Source organism: Pristis pectinata, chromosome 15 (assembly GCF_009764475.1).
Source record: "Pristis pectinata isolate sPriPec2 chromosome 15, sPriPec2.1.pri, whole genome shotgun sequence".
In the NCBI taxonomy this organism is placed as follows: domain Eukaryota; kingdom Metazoa; phylum Chordata; class Chondrichthyes; order Rhinopristiformes; family Pristidae; genus Pristis; species Pristis pectinata.
The window spans coordinates 32,713,821-32,737,548 of NC_067419.1; the positions used below are offsets into that span (position 1 = coordinate 32,713,821).

Sequence of the window (23,728 nt, forward strand, 5' to 3'; positions counted from 1 at the left end):
GGAGAATCTACACATCCTCTACAGTTGCTTGCCCTTTTCTCAGAGTCCCAGAATGAGCCAGTGACCATGTTCCTTCCCAGATTCTGACTAAGCCAGAGAGCTCTTGCCAAACAGGTGTGTCAAAATAATAATGGTGCTATAGCCAGTAGTAGAGGCCACCCACCAGCAAAAAGGCCAGGAGACTCCAAGCTCCCTAAAAACTCAATATCACAAAGATAAACCACTGCCTGGGCAAATTGTAAGGTTGGCAGTTCAGTGATAAGCACGAGACTCTGTTGAGCTGCTGACTTTCTCACCTGAGTCACCATTAATTTCTGGAAGCTAAGGTCAAAACTGTTCGTTAGCCAGTTGGATGATCCAGCTCTTTACTTATGTGCATCGTACACAAGTCAATTGGGTGAATTACAATCTCAGTATTTATTTTCCAGCGCTATCAAAATAACACTTGCTATGTTTTGTTGTTTTCAATATCACAAAGAAACTGATTGACATATTAATTGTTTTAATGAAATGTTGATCATGCTCTCCTTGTAATGCTTGTACATTAATCTAATGCACAATGGCCAGAAAATAGATTTCATAATTTAGGTTCAGTAAAGAAATATCACAAATAACCTGTGATTAAGTACCATTTGATTCTACTTTCATGGTAAGATTAGTTGCTGCGATCACACGTTGGTAACAGTGAAATTTGGTCAGAAGCCTAATGATTTTAACATAATTTGGTGATATTTCATTGTCACGTAAGCCAAATGATATATGGTAAAAAAAGGCAAAAATAGTCTAACCAAAGAGAATTGTGTTTAAACTTGTTACCTCTTGGTTAGCAGCTGTCAATTCCTCTTCCAGTGTGGATACCCTCTCCAGAGCAATTCGTAGACGTTCCCTCACCTTCAGACAAAACACAACAAATTTGTATAAATTGTAGATTTTTTTTATGCAAGTGCATCGTAATGCTACTTACTGAACTAACGTAGTCCAACATTGTGGTTCCATAAGTGATTAGCTAGATCCAATGATAATGCTGATCAAGTAATCACAATTTCTCAATTTAGTCCACTTTTGCCTCTGTTTTCTAATTCAGTACTGATATGCATTCAGTACTTTTCAGATTTAGTTGTTACTTTGATGACTTAATCAAAACATTGCAATATTCCAACCTGGTACCGCAGCAATATTAATTTTAAATTGTTTGGACTTCCAACTAGCACTCAAACCCTGTCATTAGATCATATAGAATTAGAAAGCATTCAGTATATTCAGCTTTTTTCCTTCATAAATACTGAAGAAATTAAATGAAGTTGCAAACTGAAAACAAGCTTACAAGATGCAAATTGGATACTAAGGACGGAACTGTGAAGTTGACTGTGTAAAGTTGTATAATGTAGAATGAAGCATTTGTTGGAAATAAACTTAGGCTTTTTGATAAAGATCTAGGAAAATGAAAAAAAATATCCAACAGGCTATCTTAGATCTGTGCTCAAGGCACACATGAGAAAAGGTTATCGGAGGAATTACATGAAACTTCGCTGATGGCCAAGACCTTCGTTTGTTAGGAACACAGAAGTGCACATGACATTTATGCTTTGAAATCTCCACTACATATTGCTTGTAAGCAAGACCTTTGATATCCAAACATGCCAGGCTACCAGTACTTTGTATTTTTTTTTCCTTTTCATTTTCTTACCTTTCAATTCTTTTAATCCTCCTTTTTTTCTTTTAACTTTTAAGGAAAACAGCAAAAGTTATTGGTCCAGTATCTTGCATAACTGCAATGAATAATGATACTATCTACAGAATCAGGGTTTAGATAGTCAGTAAATTAAAGAAAATAGAAAGATAGATCGGTTGTAGGCTCGTGACAATAATAGAGAAGCCTCTCAAATTTCAAGTTTACCATAGTGCATTGTGGACACTGTGACAATGAAGTCCAATTAATTGCAATGTAGAGCTATAATCAACAGCTAATGTATTTTCATGCTAATCAGGACCAGTCAGAATATTATCCTGATAATGCACCCTTTGTCTTTCTTTGGTTTATCTGTAAATATGGTGGAAATGGAGGCTTCTCCCAATCTCCTTGTTGACTTCAGTTGAAACCCTGGAGATATTATAAAGATTGATCATCCCCCAGAGAATACCCATAAAAATTCTAAGAAGTTGTTTCCAACTCTACTTACAATTCATTACAATGAATATGCCAGGCAAAAAGGTGGGTAGTGGCTAGGAAAACTGGTACAGAAATAAGATCTCATCTTGTTTAACAAATGAGAAATTTGAATCATGGATTGATCTTCAGAAACGACTAAATAACTGAAATAGGGCTGGAAACTGGAGTTCAAAACAGTAACAGAGTTCACTTTAATACTAATTTCTGTTGATTTAGGGCAGTATGAATCTGTGCACACAATTGTCAACATGAGTATCTTTTGACATTAAACAAACAAAAGTCAGTGATCAATGTACATCCACTCATCAGGTTTGTATAACTCAGTACTGAATAAGCATATCCGTGCCTAAGGAGGTGTTGCAGAATTTTAAATGTACATTTTTTTTAAATTATGCAAGAATTACTGTTAACTTCATATTCACAGAATAGGAAATTCCTGTGTCCTGCTCCACATCCTTTACATTAAAGGAAAAGTTCTGGCTTTTCACAGACTCTCTGAAAAATCCCAGTGCAGCAAAACAGAGCATTATATACCAACATGCAGAGCTATGTTTTGTGACTTGTCCATGGCAAGACTAAGTTCCACACTTGTAACTAATGATTAAAGAGGTATGTTAGAAACTTTAAAATGAATCTTGGAAAGAATCATAGGTTACTAAAGTGCAATTAATTCCTGCTCAACATTCATTTTGTCACAACCACCATTTCTTTTGCATTCATAATAATGTCTACCACCATTCTTACTTCAACGCTGAAACCTTCATCCATGCCTGTCACTTCCACTTATGCCACATCTTTAACAAAGAATTGCATTTCCAAGTCATTTCACAAAAATACTGAGAAAGTAAGGGAGTTTATGCAAAGTCTCTTTGAGGAGGAGAAAGAGGCAGAGAGATAAAAAGATTTAGTGAATTTGAACACTAAACTGCTTGAGGTCATGACAATGTCAAGTTGTTATTTTCTGTCAGGCAATAATCAACGTTTTTATTATTTTAAAATCCTGCTAGACTTGGGGGACGGATATGATTTGTGTCAAAGTTAAAGTAACACTTGAGCGTAATAAAAAAACAAAATTGAAGATGCTGGAAATTTGAAATAGAAACATAATACTGGAAATATTCAGCAGATCAAGCAGCAGCTGTGGAAAGAGAAACCGTATTAAAATTTCAGGTTGAAGATCCTTCTAAGTTACTATCAGAACTGGACAATTCTGCTGTAGGTTACTTATCTGTAATATTAGCTAGGTGTTTCTCTCACCACGATCATAGCCTGACCTGCTAGGCATTTCCTACAGCTCTGCATTTTGCAGTTTTTACGCTCCTTGGCTCTCTCTCTAGCTATCCTCATTTCTCAGCTTTTATGTTTTTTTTGTGTTCTCTCTATCCAACCTCTCTTTTTAACCTGTCAACCAGATAACTTAGTCAACAGCTTAACTTTAGCGCAATCCTGGCCTCACCTTATCAAAGATATTCTCTTTGTCCTAACCTGCCTCCCATACGCTCTTTGAACTTAAAACTGATGTGTGTTCTCTCTTTCCCAATTCTGATTAAAGGTCTTTGAGCTGAAACAGTAATTATTTCCACAGATGCTATCTGGCTTTCTGAGTGTTTCCAGCATTTTCTGTACTTCTGAGTGTAAGGACATTTTTCCAAAGCCTATGAAAAATACATTACAATAACATACATCATGTTTTGCTGGCTTGGTTCATGTATTCTTGTTTGCATTTAAACTTCCTTGAATTATTCATTGATTTATATTTTGAAATAGCTCTTCTGCACAATTTTATATTTTTGCATTGGTTTATTCAGATCAATACGAGTGATAATGCTTCAAAAGTACATGTCTATTTTCATCAAGTTTCAACGGGTCATATGCATATTTTAAGTCAAGCTTTGAAAAAACAAATGCAGTCTGAACTAGGAAAAGGTACAGGCAATGTGATCTGATATTATCAGAGATGTGTATTGACGACTCGACCAAAATTTTCTAGACCATGGACTAGACTGTTAAATTAAGGAATGGTCTTGAATGTCCTTGCTGTGACAGGTTTTCCCAGGTGCTTATGTACAAAGAGACTATACAATGTAGCAGAACAGTGCCAGCTAATCTTGTAATGCTCATGCCCTTCCGCCAGTCCAGATCATTAGCCAAACCTGAATCTCAAGCTTGGGCCTATCATCATTAAGTCACTGAAATATTTGATCCCGTTGAGAGCTTGGTTTCAAGATACAATTACTCCCTAATCCCTCCCCCTCCTGTGTCAGTAGCCTTATTAGCAGAATCTTTTATCCTTCCAAGGCATGCATATTTATAAATATCCATAGGATGTCCTTTTTTTTAACACTTCAGTACCCTCCCACTGGAGCTACGTATGATCGGAATGAGTCAGAAGGCCAAAATGTTTTATGGAGACACAAGAGACTGCAGATGCTGCAATCTGGAGCAACACACAAAACACTGGAAGAACTCAACAGGTCAGGCAGCATCTATGGAGGGAAATGGACAGTCGGCATTTTGGGATTTGACTCATTTATTGATTTATCTTTAGGAATCAGCAGCCTAAAAACACGAGGGCTATTAAATTGTACAGTGTCAATCTAAGTAGGTCTTCCACCACTTAATTGCCCAGGCCTTAATCTTAACCTAAGTCCAAGAAAAAACACTTTTAGGCAACAAAACATCAATCCATGCACTGGCACCCCTTTAATGTAATATGCCTAGAACATATTTATGTTAAAATCTCCACTACTATATAGTCCCTTCCTGCTGCCATTTGCTTAAAGGGAACTGACCTCTCAGAGTCTGATTCCGGAGGGGATGCAGCATTCTCACGGCCACTTACAGCCATTTTATGATGTATATTTGCTTCATCCACTGGCAGATTCAGATAGGCCCATTATCTGCCTGGAGCTAAATTAAAGGTAGGACAGAAAAAAATCCTTTTTGATACTGACAATTTATGTTTCTACCCTGATATCTGGAAAAGCAGATTACATTCTCAATAGCTATATAATGCTATTTGTTTCTTTTACTGTCTTGCAATATGCTCATACATCACATACCATTTATACGTTTTTCTCTTTTCCTAAGAAATTACATGGTACATATCAATTTCAATTTGTTCATTTTAGCTCCATCAAGCACCTTAATTTATCTGCCAGTTTTCAATTCAAACAAATATTTAATATCTGGAATATTAATCATTTATCTTTATTTCAGATACCAAATATTTCGAGTTACTTTTTGATTATTTGGGATACATTTGATTGTTTTACAGTATTGCTCCAAAAAAATTGGCGGTAGAAGTTTATTCTCAGTTGCACTAAACATGCAATGATGTTTATAGAAAATGCGAAGTCATCATGCTAGAACTTCACATATCACTGACTAAACCTCATACGGAAAACTGTGGACAATTCTGACCACCATGAATGGAGAATAAAGTAAAGGCCATAATAAGGTTACAGAAGAGATTTATCAAGATGCCCCAAAGATAACGCATTTCAGTAATAAATACAAAATGAAAAGTTGGAACTTCTCTCCATTGAACAGTCAAGGGGTGATCTAAGTTTTTTTTTAGACAATAGGATGTTTTGGTAGAGTTGGTAGATGAATAGTAGGACCGTAAGAACATAAAATATAGGATCAGAATTAGGCCATTCAGCTCATTAAGTCTACTCTGCCATTCAATCAACCCCATTCTCCAGCCTCCTCCCCGTAACCCTTAACCCTCTTACCAATCAAGAACCTATCAATCTCTGCCTTAAATACACCCAATGACTTGGCCTCCGCAGCCCTCCATGGCAACAAATTCCACAGATTCACCACCCTCTGGCTGAAGAAATTCCTCCTCATCTCAGTTCTAAAGGGAGTTCCCTTTACTCTGAGGCTGTGCCCTTGGATTCTTGATACTCCTACTAATGGAAACATCTCTCCATGTCAACTCTATCCAGGCCTTTCAGTATTCAGCGAGTTCCAATGAGATCACCCCTCATCTTTCTGAACTCCATCGAGTACAGGCCCAGAGCCATTAAATGACCCTCATACATTAAGCCTTTCATTCCCAGGATGATTCTTGTGAACCTCCTCTACACTCTCTCCACAGCCAGCACATCTTTCCTTGGATACAGGACCTAAATTGCTCACAGTATTCCAGATGCGGTCTGACCGACACCTCATAAAATCTCAGCATTACATCCTTGCTTTTATATTCTAGTCATCTCAAAATGAATGCTAGCATTGCATTTGCCTTCCTTACTACCAAATCAACCTGCAAGTTAACCTCAAGGGAATCCTGAACCAGGACAAGGGAATTGGCCCTTCATACCTTCAATTTCTGAATTCTCTCCCCATTTGGAAAAGAGTCTGCACCTTTATCCTTCCTACCAAAGTGCACAGACTTACACTTCCCTATGCTACATTCCATCTATCACTTCTTTGTCCATTCTCCTAACCTGTCCAAATCCTTCTGCAGACTCAGTGCCTCTGCGACAGTAGCTGTCCCTCCACGTATCCTGATATTGTCTGCAAACTTGGCCACAATACCATCAGTTCCTTCATCGAGATCATTAATACATAAAGTGAAAAGTTGCAGTCCAAACACTGACCCTTGCAGAACTCCACTAGTCACCAGCAGCCATCCTGAAAGGCACCCATTTATCCCCACTCTCTGCCTTCTGCCAGTCAGCCAATCTTCTATCCATGCTAGTACCTTGCCTCTAACACCATGGGCACCTTGTTTAGCAGCCTTGTGTGTGGCACCTTGTCAAAGACCTTCTTAAAGTCCAAGTAAATAACATTCATTAAGTCATTACCTCCTCAAAGAATTCTAACAGATTTGTCAAGCAAGATCTCCCTTAATAAAACCGTGCTGACTTCACTTTATTTTGTCATGTACTTCCAAGTACTCTGAAATTTCATCCTTAATAATGCACTCTAAAATCTTACCAACTACTGAGGTCAGGCTAACTAGCCTATAATTTCCTGTCTTTTGCATCCCTCCCTTCTTAAACACGGGTGTTATATTTGTGATTTTCCAGTCCTCTAGGACCCTCCCAGACTCCAGTGATTTTTGAAAGATCACTACTAATGCTCCACAATCTCTTCAGCTACCTCTTTCAGAACCCTGGGGTGTAGTCCATTTGGTTCAGGTGACATCCACCTTCAGACTTTTCAGCGTCCCAAGCACTTTCTCCTTAGTAATAGCAACTGCATTCACTTCTGCCCCCTTACTGTCTTGAATTTTTGGCATGTTACTGGTGACTTCCACTAGGAAGACTGACACAAAGTACCTATTCAGTTCCTCCGCCATTTCTTTGTTGCCCATTACTACTTCTCCAGCATGATTTTCCAGTGGTCCAATATCCACTCTTGCCTCGTCCTTATCCTTTATCTAAAAGAAATTTTTACAATCTTCTTCTGTATTATTAGCTAGTTTGCCCTCATATTTTATCTTCTTCCCCCTTATTGCTTTTTTAATTGTCCTCTGTTGGTTTTTAAAGGCTTCCCACTGATCTTCGCCATATTGTATGCCTTCTCTTTTGCTCTTATGCTGTCCCTGACTTCCCTTGTCAGCTGTGGTTACCTCATCCTCCCCTTAGTATGCTTCTTCTTCTATGGGATGAAATTCTGCTGTGTCTCCTGAATTACTCCTAGAAACTCCTGCCATTGCTGCTCCACCATCTTCCCTGCTAGGGTCCTCTTCCAATTAACCCTGGTCAGCTCCTCCCTCATGCCTCTGTAGTTACCTTTACTCAATTGTAATATCGTTACAGAGATTGACGATTTAAAATTAAAAATGATCTAGAAGTGAAATAAGAATGTTTTTTTTATTTAGAGCCTTCAGGATCTGGAATATTCTATCCAAAAAATAGAGTGGAAACAATTCCAAAAATAATTCTAACATAAATTTGAACTAGTGCTTGAAGATGAAGGATCTACAATGTTAAGGATAAAATTGGAGATGTGGGGCAAAGCACAACTGCTCTCTCAAATTGTTAGCACAGGTATGACAAGCTAAATGACTTGCAGTAAACTTCTACGATATTATATAAACCTCAATTCCACAATATTTGACTCATGTAAACAAAACTAAATAAAAATTCTGGAAAAATCCAGCAAGAAGAAATTCTTTGAACACTGTTATCAACTTGGCTCTCTGTAAGAAGTGAGTTTATTCCAAACAAATCCTACAAACAGAATTATCAAAATTGGCTGTATGTCAGTAACACAGCAATACCACCTCTACCAGAAGCAAAGAATCTGGCATCATGCAACTGGAATATGAATGCCCTGCATATGCCAAGAAAGCAAATTTCATCCAAGTATAAAGCAGAATGCAGCTTTAACTTTCAATATGCATAGAAAGTGCTGAAAAATGCAGTCAGATGAAACTCAAAGTTACTCTTTTGAATAAGATCACAAAACATTCTTTGATATTCTTCAAACTATATTCATTCTACAAAGTTGTAATTTCACTTCAGATTGAAGCATCATTGCACTAATATAACTTCACATTTTATTTTCTACAACATTGACAGGATATATGCAAAAAGAATGTATAGTTTACACAGCAAGGTCAACTTCATTTTGCTCTTTGGTACTGAGGAGAAATAAAAATGCAAATGGATAATCTTCCATGGCCAGGCTTCTGAAGCCAAATGGTAGGTAAATTTCTTTAGCCTGGCAGTATTAAAGAACAGCAGATAATCTATTCTTTGAAGAACCTGAACAAATTTTATCCCATTACAGTGCCACAGGGTTCTATATTGGATACATGATCAATTGTTGCATATTACTGCCCAGTAGTTAGCATAAAAATTATTCTCCACATCTCAACAATCTGTAACCTCTTCATCCAAATGCCTCCCTCATCCGTGATCACAATTAAGCTCAAAGACTAATACTGATTCGATGAGGAACATAGGATCACACATATGTATGGTTTAATAATAAAGCATCAACCTATGGAATCTACTATACAGGACTACCTTTTTTGAGGAGAGATGATGACTGCTGTTTATGACATCAAAGCCATATCTAGGTTCCCAAGTAAAACTGAAATAAATAGAATCCACAGAAATAAATTCAGTGCAAGGAGTTATGCTTGATGCAAGATGAAGATTATTGTGGGTACTGGAAGGCTATTATCTCATGATATTGCTGTAGTACCCCCTAGGGGAAATGAGCTTTTCTGAACATCATCAGTTTTATTAATGATTTTCCCTCTCATATAAAGTTAGGAATTAAGTTTGTCCCATTCAAAAATCTTTTCTGCTTCGAGCAGGATGTACACTACATTCAAGCATGGGCTGTCATGTATCAGAAAACATACATGTCTCAGAACCATTAAGCAGTGATTATTTCTAAAAGGGCAATGGCAACATGGTAGTTTTCAGTCAAGTGGTGTACAAACAAGAGAAAAACTCTTTGCAACGGTTATGTCTGAAATGGAATGTGAAATGAGTAATCCGATCATTCATGTGGTCTATTTGATTGAAACTGCTGATTAGTAGCAAATAATGGGTGATTTTATTTTTTGGATTCAATTGGAACCCAAGTGGACTGCCACATCCCACTTGATAGAGGACTTTTCAAGCCAGCAACAAAATGCAACTTTCACTGTATTGATATGAACCAATTTGAACTCTAAAAATAAAAACAAACAAGATAACAGTCTGGTGCTTTGGTTATGAGCTTGTAGTTACAAACTTCAGGAGCACACAAATCCAAGCCTTTTCCATAATGCAATGAAGAGTATGTGTCCAGGACTGTGGCTAGATCAGGGAAGTTGAATGTAAGAGAAGGCTCTAGGCAAGGCTCAATACACCCTGAAGTTCATAGTGGTGGCAGACCAGATAGCAAGGACCCAATCAAAGCCTGTCCATGGGAGTGAAGGTGTTGATGGTTGCAGAATATCATATGTTCTTTGAGAGTCTGGAGGAATTGCAGTGGGGAGGGAGGGAAGTGGGATAGTGTTAGTTGGTTGGACATTGAAGACTTAATCAGAGGGTGAAATGGTGGAGACGGGTGGTGATGGTTGGTCAGTTATTAAGCACTTTTGGGAAAATTGGTGTACGTCGTTCATCATTGGGGAATCTTGGTACTTCAAAGTTTTAATAATGCTGCTCTGGTTTGGATTCCACCAGAAGTGCCTGGTTGAATTTTCAGAGTAGCTTGATTCAACTTAGAAATATGGCATTACAGTCAACTCTGTGAACTATCAAGTGCAGATATGTAACCCTAAATTAAAGCGCTACGCTCAAATTCTAGGCACTCCTACCACACTAATCCTTTGACTCATACAGGTTTAATAAATTTTAATCTTTTTTGTGTATTTATTTGGCATATTTGGTGATCTCATAGCTTATCATAACATAAATACATATATTGGTATTTTTGACCTTTAATTTTAAATATAAACTATTTTAAGTATACTGAAAACCAAGTACATCTTTCCAATGCTCCTGCAGCACAACAGAGACTGTTGTCTTACTAGGCTAAAAACATATAGAATACTTATAAATACTTCACAAATTCTTTTATATTATTAACAATTTAACACAATTAAACTAAATACAGTGCAATATTGAAACAGTGTTATATTTTACAGTCAATGTTAAAGGAAATGAGTGAACACTGTATAATCTTTCTTAGAAAGCAGAAACTTGTATTTGTACAGCTTGTTATTCCAATTTCAGGAAACACAACAGTATTTCACAACTAAACTATATTTGATGTGCAGACACTATTGTTTTGCAATCAAACTCATTGAAAATATAGTCTACAATCTATTTGATGATTATTTTGGTTCTTGCACATTATCTCAGATTTTTCAATATAGGTCTATTTTCTACATTTACATTAAAAATCTTCCATAACACATGATTAGCCCAACTCTGCCTTTAGAGGGCAAAGTTTCATCCCAGAATCTGAATATGAAAAATGACTGCTGAGGCCATGTGTATCCTCTGCCACGGGTGGGGGGCAGGGAGGAGGTGGGGAAGAGGAGCAGGAAGGTGGGTAGTTTGACGTGTGGTGCACTCCTTTCACAATTTATGGTTGGGTTTCTACATGGTTCTCTGTACCAACTTAAATGCTCCTTCTCCACTTAGAATTTAGTAGTGAGACAAATGCCTTGGAGGGTTACATACAAGCAAATCCACTGACAAATTGAGAGGTTTTGCAGAAATAGTATGCCTGAAAAATGAGTGCAATGCACATTAATATTTGCTTCAATATTTCTGTTTATTCATACAAAACTTTTTAATTAAGTTCATTAGAATAAAGTGATACAACATCACCTGAGAGAACTAAATGAACGATATGAATATTACAATAGCAAAGGAGCAATAATGTTTATGGAACAGAATCAGAAGGGAACGAGTCAGTGGCTAGGGAATTTATGATGGGGTCTGAAGAAAATGGCTTTCGTCTCCTCTTTATCAAGTTGCAAGGGCATTTCTGCTCATCCCTACGAAATGCTGGGCAATTTCAAGTCAGTGGAGGGGTCAAGAGGTGGTGAGTTGAACTGAGTAACATCCGCGTACATATGGAATATGATGATAAATCAGGTTAAAATACAGGAAAGATGTTAAAACAATTTTTTTCCTTCCCTTTTTAAGACATTTTCAGGAAGGCAAAAATTACTCCATACAAATTCCATGAAATTGGAAACTATGGCGCCAATAATGATCATAAGAAGTTGGTTTAGATGCAAGAGCCCCTTTAATGACTAGAAGCATTAGTTCTTTTTTTTAATAACATGCACAGTGGGATATTATTAGATGTTCAGAGACTTTAATGCATGCACTATGCGCAGAGCTCAATAATCCTTGTACAAATGCACACATATTTAAGACTCAAACAAATTCCAGCATGTATGTTGATTTTAACACAAAGCAATACTATATCCTCAATATATGTTTGGCTCCCTGATTTCAAGCTCTGATAGAGATACATCTGCTATATATCTCAAATAAACATCAATTTAACAAGACACAAAAACTTTCCATTTAAGCAGTGATACATTTTGTTTTAATCAATCTGTACTTCAACAACATTAAAATAAAACTTGTCATTTAAGAAAAAACAGAAAGCACAGGCAGCAACATTAAATATTTCCCATTTAACAGATAATCAATTTTAATGGGACAAAGAAATGCAAAATATTGATTCCATGATTTCTTGAAATGTGTTCTGTACGTCACTTTCCTGTTGGTTCTGATGGCCCACAGAATCTCCTCCTATGTAAGCTACTTACCTTCTCATCTAAAGCTTTATGGTGTTCAAAAAGTGACTTTAGTGCCTTCAAAACCTCAACTTCACTGGAAACTCCTGAAGGAGACTGTGCCTGCCGTTTCACCACTGTCATTCTCAGTGATCGCTCGTGTCTTGACACAAGACATTCCAAATGCTCCAGCAAAAGCTGAAAAAAAACAGTAAAATACATTTGCTCTGTTTTTTAACTTAATAACCATAATTGATTTTGAAATATACAAAACCCACAATAGCTCCAGGTTCATATTTATCTTTGTCTTTTCCACCTTATGTCTTTTTCAGAAAATCATTTATCTTTTTACTCATGTCACTTATTCACATAATTTGGTATTTGCATGGTGTTATTTTTCTCTCCTCCATAAATAGCATGAATTGTAGACAAAACAAAACAGTCTTTTGTTAAACATCTCCCTCTGGAATATTCTCATACAACTTGATCGTTGTCTTCTGTTTACTCCTCCCAAACTCTGTCTTATTTCAGGTTTTTAAGACGCCACTAACTGCATATGCAACAGCAATATTGCAAGTTTCAAATGTGGAACTTCATCAAATTAACTTATACCCTAGCTCTAAAATTCTGGTGGAATTCTATTCTGTAACTCCAATGGGAAGAAGGAACAATCCTAAGAGACTCCTAATAGTTATATTAGAACTTGTGTTAACCCCCTGCAAAGGAACAGATAGGACAGATCGACTGAAAGCCGAGTTCAGGATTGCTGGTGGGGATGGATAGAATCAGAAGCTGGGCTGTCAACTAGTTGAGGACAACTAAGTCTTGCAGTTAATAGTTTTTCCTTCATCCTTATGGGAGTAGTGCCAGCAGGAGAAATAAATGCTTCTCAGCCACTATATCAAGGGAGCTAGCACGTCTGTTAGCACTCAGGGAACTGGCACTACATGGTAAATGTATGTACCAGAGAGATCAGAAAGGATTAGGTTATAAGAAAGGGACAAATATCCAGAAAGAATAGGCAATGAAAATTTGCCAAGATCAGGTGGAATGGAACATTGAAATTTGTAGATAGGAATATGACAAGTGCCACTGTTTAAGCAGAGGAAAATGACAGAACTTGTAAGCAAATGAAACAAACAAGAAGAAAAAAAATGCTCGTATAATGCTGCTGCAATGCAGCCTAGGTCAACAGCCTGATAATTTGGTTTAGACAAACCACAGAATACAAGTTGGGCACAAGTCCTGGAGTAAAGTACATTCTATAGGAATTTAATTACCTTCTCATTGCAGTTTACAGACCACTTAGAGGATTAGTTCAATGTGTTGACTATTCTGCTGATATGTTAGTCTAACAGAGAAAACTTTAGCCTTGGACAGAAGATAGCAAAAATATATTTGAACCTATATGAATAAATAACCCTGAAACTGCAGGTTTCTTCCCAAATAGCTGGCTTTAGCAATTTCCAGGTTATATGCTTAGAATAGCTTACTCTTGTGTTATTTCTCTCAGCTTTGAGTTCAGAAATTTCCTCTTCTTTTTCCAACAGTTGTTCTCTGCATACATTTAGTTCTTTTGTCAGTGCAGCAAACTCCTGTTAAGGGATAAATTTAGAATATTAATACATGTCTTAGACTTGTGAACCTAATCCATACAATAAAATCTAAAATGTCTTTTTTGGAAAGTACATGGAAAAATGATTATATTCACAAGTCATAAAAATATTAAATTTATTATTTCAAAGAAAGCAATGAAAGCAGTATAAGATAAATGACCCAAACACAAAGGAGAAGCTTATTTAAATTTAATGTTGCAGTTCATTTTGTTAACAATGGTGTTCCATCAGTAACAGTTGTGCTGTTCATTGGCAGCTTCATTTGGCCTTCCTGTACATCCTCAGCTTCGTAGGTACTCTATTCACATTGTTTTTCCAGTTCTTCTTCCTCATGTGGTTCTAAGGATTGTTCTTTCAGAAGGATGAGTTTGCAGGAATGTAACAGGCCATGATAAATTGCTTTTGCTCTACTGAGCAGCACTCCAGACTTGCCCTGGCAGCAAAAATTCTGGTTTAATATAACATTAGTTTGCAAGACTCTGATGTCTTCCTGCTGTTGGTACTATTCCTCCAGGCTCATGGCACTTTTGCTCTGCAGGGACAACAGCTTGTTTTTGTTAAGAAGTCATGGTTGCTGCGTAAGCAAAGTACTCCAAAAAAATTAATTACCAAAAGTTTTATAGTCATGATGGTGAAAAAAGGCCTTGCAGCAGGAGAGAATCCCATACATAGACCTTGCTTATCATTGGTTCCAATAATTATTGAATGAAAGTAAAAAGAGGTGAAACAGGCCCTCATATTACTCAATACAGGAAAAGTGTTTTTCAAGTAGTGAATACTACTTTAAGTTATTTGAGTAGTTTAGTAAATCCTGCATAAACAGATTTGACCGTAAGGTAGAATTTGTACCCTAAGATATCACAACCTGAAGTTCACCTAATCAATAATTATTTCTTACATTAAACCTAGGCACAATGATGCCCAACTTCTCCTAAAATCATAGCTCACATGGGGTATGAAAATTTTGAAAGAATGTCACCGCATGTTACTAAAGGCCAGTTTGGAAAACTGTAACTGACCATATAGTGAATTGTGACATTCAATCCATTATTAAAATGAAATATAGTATTTATTCTCCAATCTCTACTTTGTTTCAGAGGTTACTTTTTAACAAGAATTAAGGATAAACAAAAATTCAACTTTTTATCCCTTTAAACCTTCTACTACAATTTTAAACTTGATGGCCTTAAACCAGCGCTGCCCATAAAATATATGCCACAAATTAGAGACATATCACCCACCAACAGGATAAAATATTGTTGCAATATTACAAATATTGTTAGGATAAATCACAACTTTTCAAACTGGGAGATGTGGTATAGTGGTTTTGATACACCAGAGCAACCAGCAATTCTAGAGCCAAAAATTTACAATCCTATCACAACAACTGGGATCAAAAATCTGAAATCTAAAAACAATTATTCCCAGTAATGGTGACTGTGAATTTGCCATCTATTTTTCAGACATCCTTCAGGGAAAGGATTCATCACTCTTACCTATCTAGTCTTTATGATTTTAGACCCCACAGCATTCTAGATGACAATTAATTGGACTATGAAATGGCTTAGCAACCCATTCAGTTAAATCAGAAAGACAGATAAAAGTACTGTCTTCAGGCACCAGATTGAGATTTGACGAAGTCAATCTTGCAAACCCTTCTAACCTTGCAAACATGTAGCAATTGATGCCTAAATTGGGAAAGTTGCTTCAGTCAATTAACAAGCTGATAAACTCACAAACTCATGTGTTCTAGACTTCTCCAGAAGGATCTACATACAGGTCCTGTATCACTGGCAGGACAGACCCACCCAAGGTAGAAGCACTACACATTGGAAGTCCTCAACAGTGGCTTCTAGCCCCATTAAAGTTTCAAGGCAAGGAAAGCTCCAATAGATTCACACGTACCATCCCAAGCATGAATCAGGTGTCCTCCATGTTGAACAAAACCTGGAAGAAGCACCTAGCACACAAAATGTCCTCTAGGTAGGGAGATTTGACTTCCTTTGTCAACAGTAACACTATTACTAACAAAACCATTTGAGTCTAAAAGGACACAGTTGCCAGACTGGGTTTAATGAAGGTGAACAAGGAACCAAGAGAAAAACCTACTTGACCTCACTATCAAATTCTTTGTTATACAGATGCATCTGTTCATGACCGTGTAACTGCCATTAACAAAAATGTAATTCTAAATATCATTCTTCTGGAATTTGAAGAACTGCTCCTTTACTGCTAAATTTCATAAGCAATCTTGGAGAACGTACTCTTTTTATTTTGGCACAGCCTCAAAGGGTATATGGCTCTCAGTTAAAACAGACATTAAATGGGGAGATTCAGAGAGTTATCGCAACAGGCTCTTCACCTCAACTCATCCACGGCAACCAAGGTGCCTATCTATGCTAATCCCATAAACCTGTGTTTGGCTCATATCCCTCTAAATCATTCCTATCCATGTACTTGTCCAAATGTCTTTCAAATGGGGCAATTGTACCTGCCTCTGCCATTTCCTCTGACAGCTCATTCCACATGCCTAACGTCCTGTGTGTGAAAAACAGATCCTCTTTAAATCTTTCTCCTCTCACCTTAAACCTTTGCCATCTAGTTTTAGACTCATCTACCTTGGGAAAAAGACTGTGACTATCAACCCTATCCATACCACTCTTAATTTTATAAACCTCTATAAGGTCACCCCTCAGTTTCCTTCTCTCCAGGAAAAACAGCCCAAGCCTTTCCAACCTCTCCTTACAACTCAAGTCCTCCAGGCAACATTCCTGTGAATCTTTTCTGCATCCTCCATCACATCTTTCCAATTGCATGGCGACCAGTACTGCACACAGTACCCCAACTGCGGTCTAACCAGTGATTTGTACAATTGTAACATGATGTCCCAACTCCATTATTCAATGGCTCCGTTGAAGACAGGCATACTATACTCCTCCTTCAACACCCTGTCCACCTGTGTCGTCAATTTCAGGGAACTATGTACTTGTACCCCAATGTCCTGCTATTCAGTAACACTCGCCAAGGCCCTATATTCACTTAATGTCCCAAAATGCATACTTTAAAGCCATGTGAATAAACTGAAGCAGGCAATAGAACTGGAGTAAGGCTGGTGTAGCAAAAGAAACACCACCTGAGTTTCCAGATTTGGTCTCATTTACAAATTGTGAAGTGCTGCAAGTATGAGTCATATTTGTAATTGGCAGCTCACAGATTAGAGAATAGAAATGTTATGCTGCTGTAATCCTACAATAATTTTAAAGGATTTTGGAACAAGAATAGTTATAGTTGTCAAAATAAAACGGTCAGCCTGAGATCATGCCCAACACCTAATGGAAATAGGTTTCCTAAAATGGAAGTGAAAATTTATTTTACAACAAGCACAGAAGTGAAGGAACATCCTCTTCCCCATGACCATTGTCGTACCAAATGGACAGGTGGCAAGAGATGGCAATCCATAAACAGGCTTATTCCTAGGACCTTGCTGCAGCATGGCAAAGTTTATAAATGGGGAACTCCATACAAATATATAAACTGCATTGTGCCAATGATGAATTGCATGACTAATACCATCCCATTTTCAGTCTTTCAGTATTCTAAAAGATTCAGGAAAAACAATGCCACAGTAAAAAAATATTGTCCTAAGCTACTGAAATGCTGTTCTCCAGACAAATTTGTCCCCACATTATTCCAACAAGATTTTTGTTCCTGTATTGGCCACAATTAGCAATTGTGGTTTTCCCTGTACATTGTAAGATATCTTTATTAGTCACATGTACATTGAAACACACTGTGAAATACATCTTTTTTGCACAGAGTGTTCTGGGGGCAACCCGCAAGTGTCATCACGCTTCCAGCGCCAACAACTTCCTAACCCGTACATCTTTGGAATGTGGGAGAAAACCGGAGCACCCAGAGGAAACCCACGCAGACACAGGGAGAACATACAAACTCCTTACAGATAGCAGCAGGAATTGAACCCAGGTCGCTGGCGCTGTAATAGCATTATGCTAACCACTACACGTGCCTGACAATGTCAATTTCTTCCATTATTTTTAACAGGAGAAACCACAATGTGTGAGATTTCCCAATTTCAATAGAACCATAGAACCATACAGCACAAAACAGGCCCTTCAGCCCACCATGTTGTGCCGTCCATCAAACCACCCTCACACTACCTAACCCCTTCCTCCCACATATCCCCCCATCCCACACTCCTCCATATGCCTATCCAACAAGCTCTTGAACCTGTTCAATGTATCTGCCTCCACCACCACCCCAGGCAGTGCATTCCATGCACCAACCACTCTCTGGGTGAAAAACCTCCCCCTGACATCTCCCCGAACCTCCCACCCATAACCTTAAAGCCATGCCCTCTCGTCTTGAGCATTGGTGCCCTGGGAAGGAGGCACTGACTGTCTACTCTATCTATTCCTCTCAGTATTTTATATACCTCTATCATGTCTCCTCTCATCCTCCTCCTTTCCAGTGAATAAAGCCCGAGCACCTTAAGCCTCTCCTCATATTCAATACTCTCTAATCCAGGCAGCATCCTGGTAAATCTCCTCTGCACCCTCTCCAACGCCTCCACATCCTTCCTATAATGAGGTGACCAGAACTGAACACAGTACTCTAAGTGTGGCCTGAACTAGAATTTTGTAAAGCTGCATCATCACCTCGCGGCTCTTAAACTCAATCCCGCGACTTATGAAAGCCAACATCCCATAGGCCTTCTTAACTGCTCTTTCCACCTGTGAGGCAACTTTCAATGAACTGTGAATATGAACCCCCAGATCTCTCTGCTCCTCCACACTGCCAAGTACCTTGCCATTCACCCAGTACTCTGCCCTGGAGTTTGTCCTTCCAAAGTGTACCACCTCACACTTCTCTGGATTGAACTCCATCTGCCACTTGTCAGCCCAGCTCTGCATCCTATCAACATCCCTCTGTAAGCTCCGACAGCCCTCCACACTATCCACAACACCGCCTATCTTAGTGTTGTCCACAAACTTACTAACCCAGCCCTCCACCCCCTCATCTAAGTCATCTATAAATATCACAAAAAGCAGAGGTCCCAGAATCGATCCCTGCGGGACACCACTAGTCACTGCCTTCCAATCCGAGGGCACTCCTTCCACCACAACCCTCTGCTTTCTACATGCAAGCCAATTCCTAATCCACACAGCCAAGCTTCCTTGGATCCCTTGGCCTCTGACCTTCTGAAGAAGCCTACCATGAGGAACCTTATTAAATGCCTTACTAAAATCCATGTAAACCACATCCACCGCACTGCCCTCATCAATCTTCCTGGTCACTTCCTCAAAGAACTCTATCAGGCTTGTGAGGCAAGATCTTCCCTTCACAAAGCCATGCTGGCTGTCCCTAATCAGTCCATGATTCTCAAGGTGTTCATAAATCCTATCCCTTAGAATCCTTTCTAACAGCTTACCCACCACAGACGTGAGACTCACCGGTCTATAATTCCCTGGCCAATCCCTATTACCTTTTTTGAACAAGGGGACAACATTCGCAACCTTCCAATCCTCTGGCACTATCCCCGTGGACAACGAGGACTCAAAGATCCTTACCAACGGTTCAACAATCTCCTCCCTAGCCTCTCGAAGCAGCCTGGGGAAAATCCCGTCAGGCCCCGGAGATTTATCTGTCTTAATATTATTTAACAACTTCAACACATCCTCTCTCTTGATATCTACAACCTCGAGAACATTATCCCTACCAGCACTCCTTCCGCATCATCAAGACCCCTCTCCCTGGTGAATACCGAAGAGAAGTACTCATTGAGAACTTCTCCCACTTCCGCCGCCTCCAGGCAAATTCTCCCACCTTTGTCCTTAATCGGACCTACCTTCACCCTAGCCATCCTCCTATCCTTCACGTACTTGAAAAAGGCCTTGGGATTTTCCTTAACCCTACTAGCCAAAGCCTTTTCATGTCCCCTTCTAGCTCTCCTCAGCCCTTTCTTAAGTTTCTTCCTCGCTACCCTATATTCCTCACGGGCCCTGTCTGAACCTTGCTGCTTATACCTCACGTATACTACCTTCTTCTCCCTAACAAGTCGTTCCACCTCTCTTGTCACCCACGGTTCCTTCACCCTGCCATTCCTTCTCTGCCTCACTGGGACATATTTATCCCTAACATCCTGCATAAAATCCCTGAACATCGACCACATCTCCATGGTACATTTTCCTTCGAAAAGTACATCCCAATTTACACTCCCAAGTTCTCTCCTTATAGCCTCGTAGTTCGCCCTTCCCCAATTGAAAAACCTCTTGTCCTCTCTGCACCTGTCCCTGTCCATGACAATTTTAAAGGTTATGGAGCAATGGTCACTGTCCCCCAAATGCTCACCCACCAATAGATCCTTCACCTGTCCCAGTTCATTTCCTAAAACTAGATCTAACATGGCATTCCCTCTAGTCGGCCTGTCAACATACTGCGTCAGGAATCCCTCCTGGACACATTTAACAAATTCTGTCCCATCTAAACCTTTGGCACTAAGCAGGTTCCAGTCTATATTTGGGAAGTTGAAGTCTCCCATTATAACAACACTGTTATTTTTGCTTCTCTCCAAACACTGCCTGCCAATCTGCTCCTCTATATCTCTACTGCTACCGGGGGGCCTATAGAATACTCCTAGTTGAGTAACTGCTCCTTTCTTGTTCCTTAATTCCACCCATACGGACTCTAGAGATGATCCTTCTACAACATCCATCTTTTCCACAGCCGTAACATTGTCCCTGACCAGTATCACCACCCCTCCTCCTCTTCTCCCCCCTTCCCTATCCCTCTTAAAACACCGAAAATCAGGAATATTCAATATCCACTCCTCTCCTGACGTCAGCCATGTCTCAGTGCCACGATATCATAGTCCCCCATACTTATCCAAGCCCTCAGTTCATCCCCCTTATTCCTGACACTTCTTGCATTTAAGTAAACACACTTCAGTCCATCTACCTTACTACTTTTATAGCCTGTATTCTGCTTCTCCTTCCCCAAAGCCTCTCTACCTGTTTGATCTAACTTTTCCCCATTCCCTTCTTCCTCTGACCTACTCCTACAATGATTCTGTAATTTCTGAAAACATTGGCCCAGATAATATAATCAGGAAATAAGAAAGCAGTCTTTGATCTGACTTTTCTTGTCTTGCTTCCCAACTTCTGCACTTCGTATTGCACTGCAGCATGATAATGATGTAGGGAATTTGTACAACAAAATCCAATTGATCAGAGATAAGATAAAAGAAGAAGGGAACGATGACTGAATTGGGAGTGTATCATCGACCACCGATCAGGAGAAAGAAGATGGAAGAGATATGGACCCTAATACTATTTTTCCTCATGCCTGATAAAGTTTTATTTCTTAATAATTGTGAAGAGAACCATGGATTGTTACTTCATCTCCCAATCCAGCTTTGCTTCCATTTGTTTTTTTGGAATTCTACTAAAAAGGCTTGTGCCCTCAATAGGCATTGGCATTTTTCTTGCAAGATTTATTGAATTTTAGCAGCTTTAGATCTTCTGGCTGTAATTTTCTTTCGTGTGTCTGTGATTCCTACTGCAAAGTTTTGCCAGTAGAATTGGCCTATGTTAGTAACATATTCGGACTAAATAGAAAGAAAGATTTGTATTGATATAATCTTTTCCCATTCCTTTCGGAACATGCCAATGATCCAACAAAGTACATTTTAAAGTTTATTCATGGTTATAAGGTACGAAACATCATTGCCAAATTGCACATACATGATCCTGAAAGCTACATAGTTGACATGCCCAGATAATTTACTTTTATGATGTTGTTATATGAATGAATAAGGGCTTGGATACAGAAAATAACTCCCCTACTTTTCTTCAGACCAAGCGGGATTGTTTATGTCCACCTGAGAGAGCTGATATGTTCTTATTTTAAGACTTTAATGGAAAGACGGCATCTCTGACGGTGAATTACTCTCTCAGTATGTCTTTAAAATATTAACCTACATTTTTATGCTAGGTTTTCCAGAGTAATATTTGAATTTGGAATGTTCTGACTCAGAGACTACGCTAATGACCTGACACAACTAAACTAGGCATGCATCAGCTCTGACAGCCAGAATACATTCCTGTACATTCTACTTATCTAGTGCATGGCAATAGGTATGAACAACACTAAAGTGATAAGGATGAATCTGATAAAAGTGATGATACAATAAAACTATCCTAAATGTTGGAAGGTGATGATAAGGAAACAGACTAAAATGTTTCCATGATGGACAGGAACAACAAAACCAGGAGTCTCTGGGTGAAGAGCAATTAAAATCAAAATAATGCTCAGAAAAGAAGCATACACCAAATCAGGGACTAATCATACAAAACAGATGGAAAAAAAGAAAACAATGAAAGACAGAAATGAAAGGAGAGTAACAAATAGCATTAAGGAAAATTGTAAGATTATATAACAGCTAAAAGATATACGGCTGACTAGTGATACAAGGAAGTATTTTAATGGAGTTCAAAGAATAGCAAAAGTATCAAGTGAGGAGCATTGGTTTGGGGTTTCAGGTGCCCGTGTAGCTGTTTCTTTATATATGGCTGACTAGTGATACAAGGAAGTATTTTAATGGAGTTCAAAGAATAGCAAAGGTATCAAGTGAGGAGCATTGGTTTGGGTTTTCAGGTGCCCGTGTAGCTGTTTCTTTTACTTTGAGGACTGGTGCAACTTCCATGTGTTATGTTTGCAGTTAATGAGCACTTCAATTTCCTGGTCACTTTCATCACACCAGTTCTTGAGCTTCTTAGTAGAGAAGCCAAGAGTCTATATGCAGTTTAGAATTAGGACAGCCCACAAACTGTGGACACGTTGTTGGTCCTATAGAGCTGTAGCTGACAGGTTGCCCGAGAAGAGCTTGACAGCATGAGTATTGATCTTCCTGCAACACTGCTTCTGTGATGCTGATGTTTTGGGGCCAGAATGATTGAGATACTGGAGCAAATTAGACACTGGTCAGTCCAGCAGTCATCTGTACCTGTCATGACACGGCTGATGTAGACATCTTGTGGACCCTCACTTGGACAACAACATAATCTAACAGGTACCAGTGCATGGACGAGGCCATGCTCCAAGCATTTTGTTAAAAGAAAGGTCCCACTGGAGTTTGACTTCTTCTTTGTCTTGCCAGAGGATTGCATCCTTTCATACCCCAGCACTGAAGTTGCCCGGGTGGATCAGTTTGATTCCCTTTGGTATATGGACCAGGACTTTGTCCAAGGTTGGAAAACAAGTATTCCTTGTCCTTATCTAAAACCTCCAGTACTGAGGCCCATGCACTGATAATCCTAATGTGTTCTTTCAATGTTAGAATGAGATGAAGAGTTAAGGCAGTTCTTTAATTTCACAAGACGAATCACTGAGATGCTGGACTAGCTTACTCTTAATGACAAAAAGCACTGTCTTCCTATTTGCCCCTCCAGAAGGTGGCATACCCACCACCTTGTACTTTAAACTAGATATCTCCTGCTTGTGTGTCACACTCAGCATAGTGGTGTTTATGTGAACGAGGCTGAGTATGAAAGCACAGCAGCATCCAAATCTGTTACTGTTGGCATTATCCATGAGGGAGGCTAGTTTTGTCACTATTCTTGACAAACAAAAATTGTCAAAAAGGCCATACTCCAACTGAAAAATAATTAAGTCTCAGGAGCAGAAAGTATCCCCACT

General features: G+C 38.8%; 1 protein-coding gene across 1 annotated transcript in view; it reads right to left on the reverse strand.

Annotated features, from left to right (window-relative positions):
• Positions 1-23,728, reverse strand: part of ppfia2 (PTPRF interacting protein alpha 2) — a 263,924-nt gene that overhangs the window by 126,216 nt on the left and 113,980 nt on the right. Inside the window, exons 2-4 of the mRNA XM_052029827.1 lie at positions 13,892-13,993; positions 12,432-12,596; positions 817-891 (exon numbers count right to left, since the gene is read on the reverse strand). Of these exons, the coding sequence (XP_051885787.1) occupies positions 817-891; positions 12,432-12,596; positions 13,892-13,993 (342 nt within the window). The remainder of the gene's footprint in view (positions 1-816; positions 892-12,431; positions 12,597-13,891; positions 13,994-23,728) is intronic.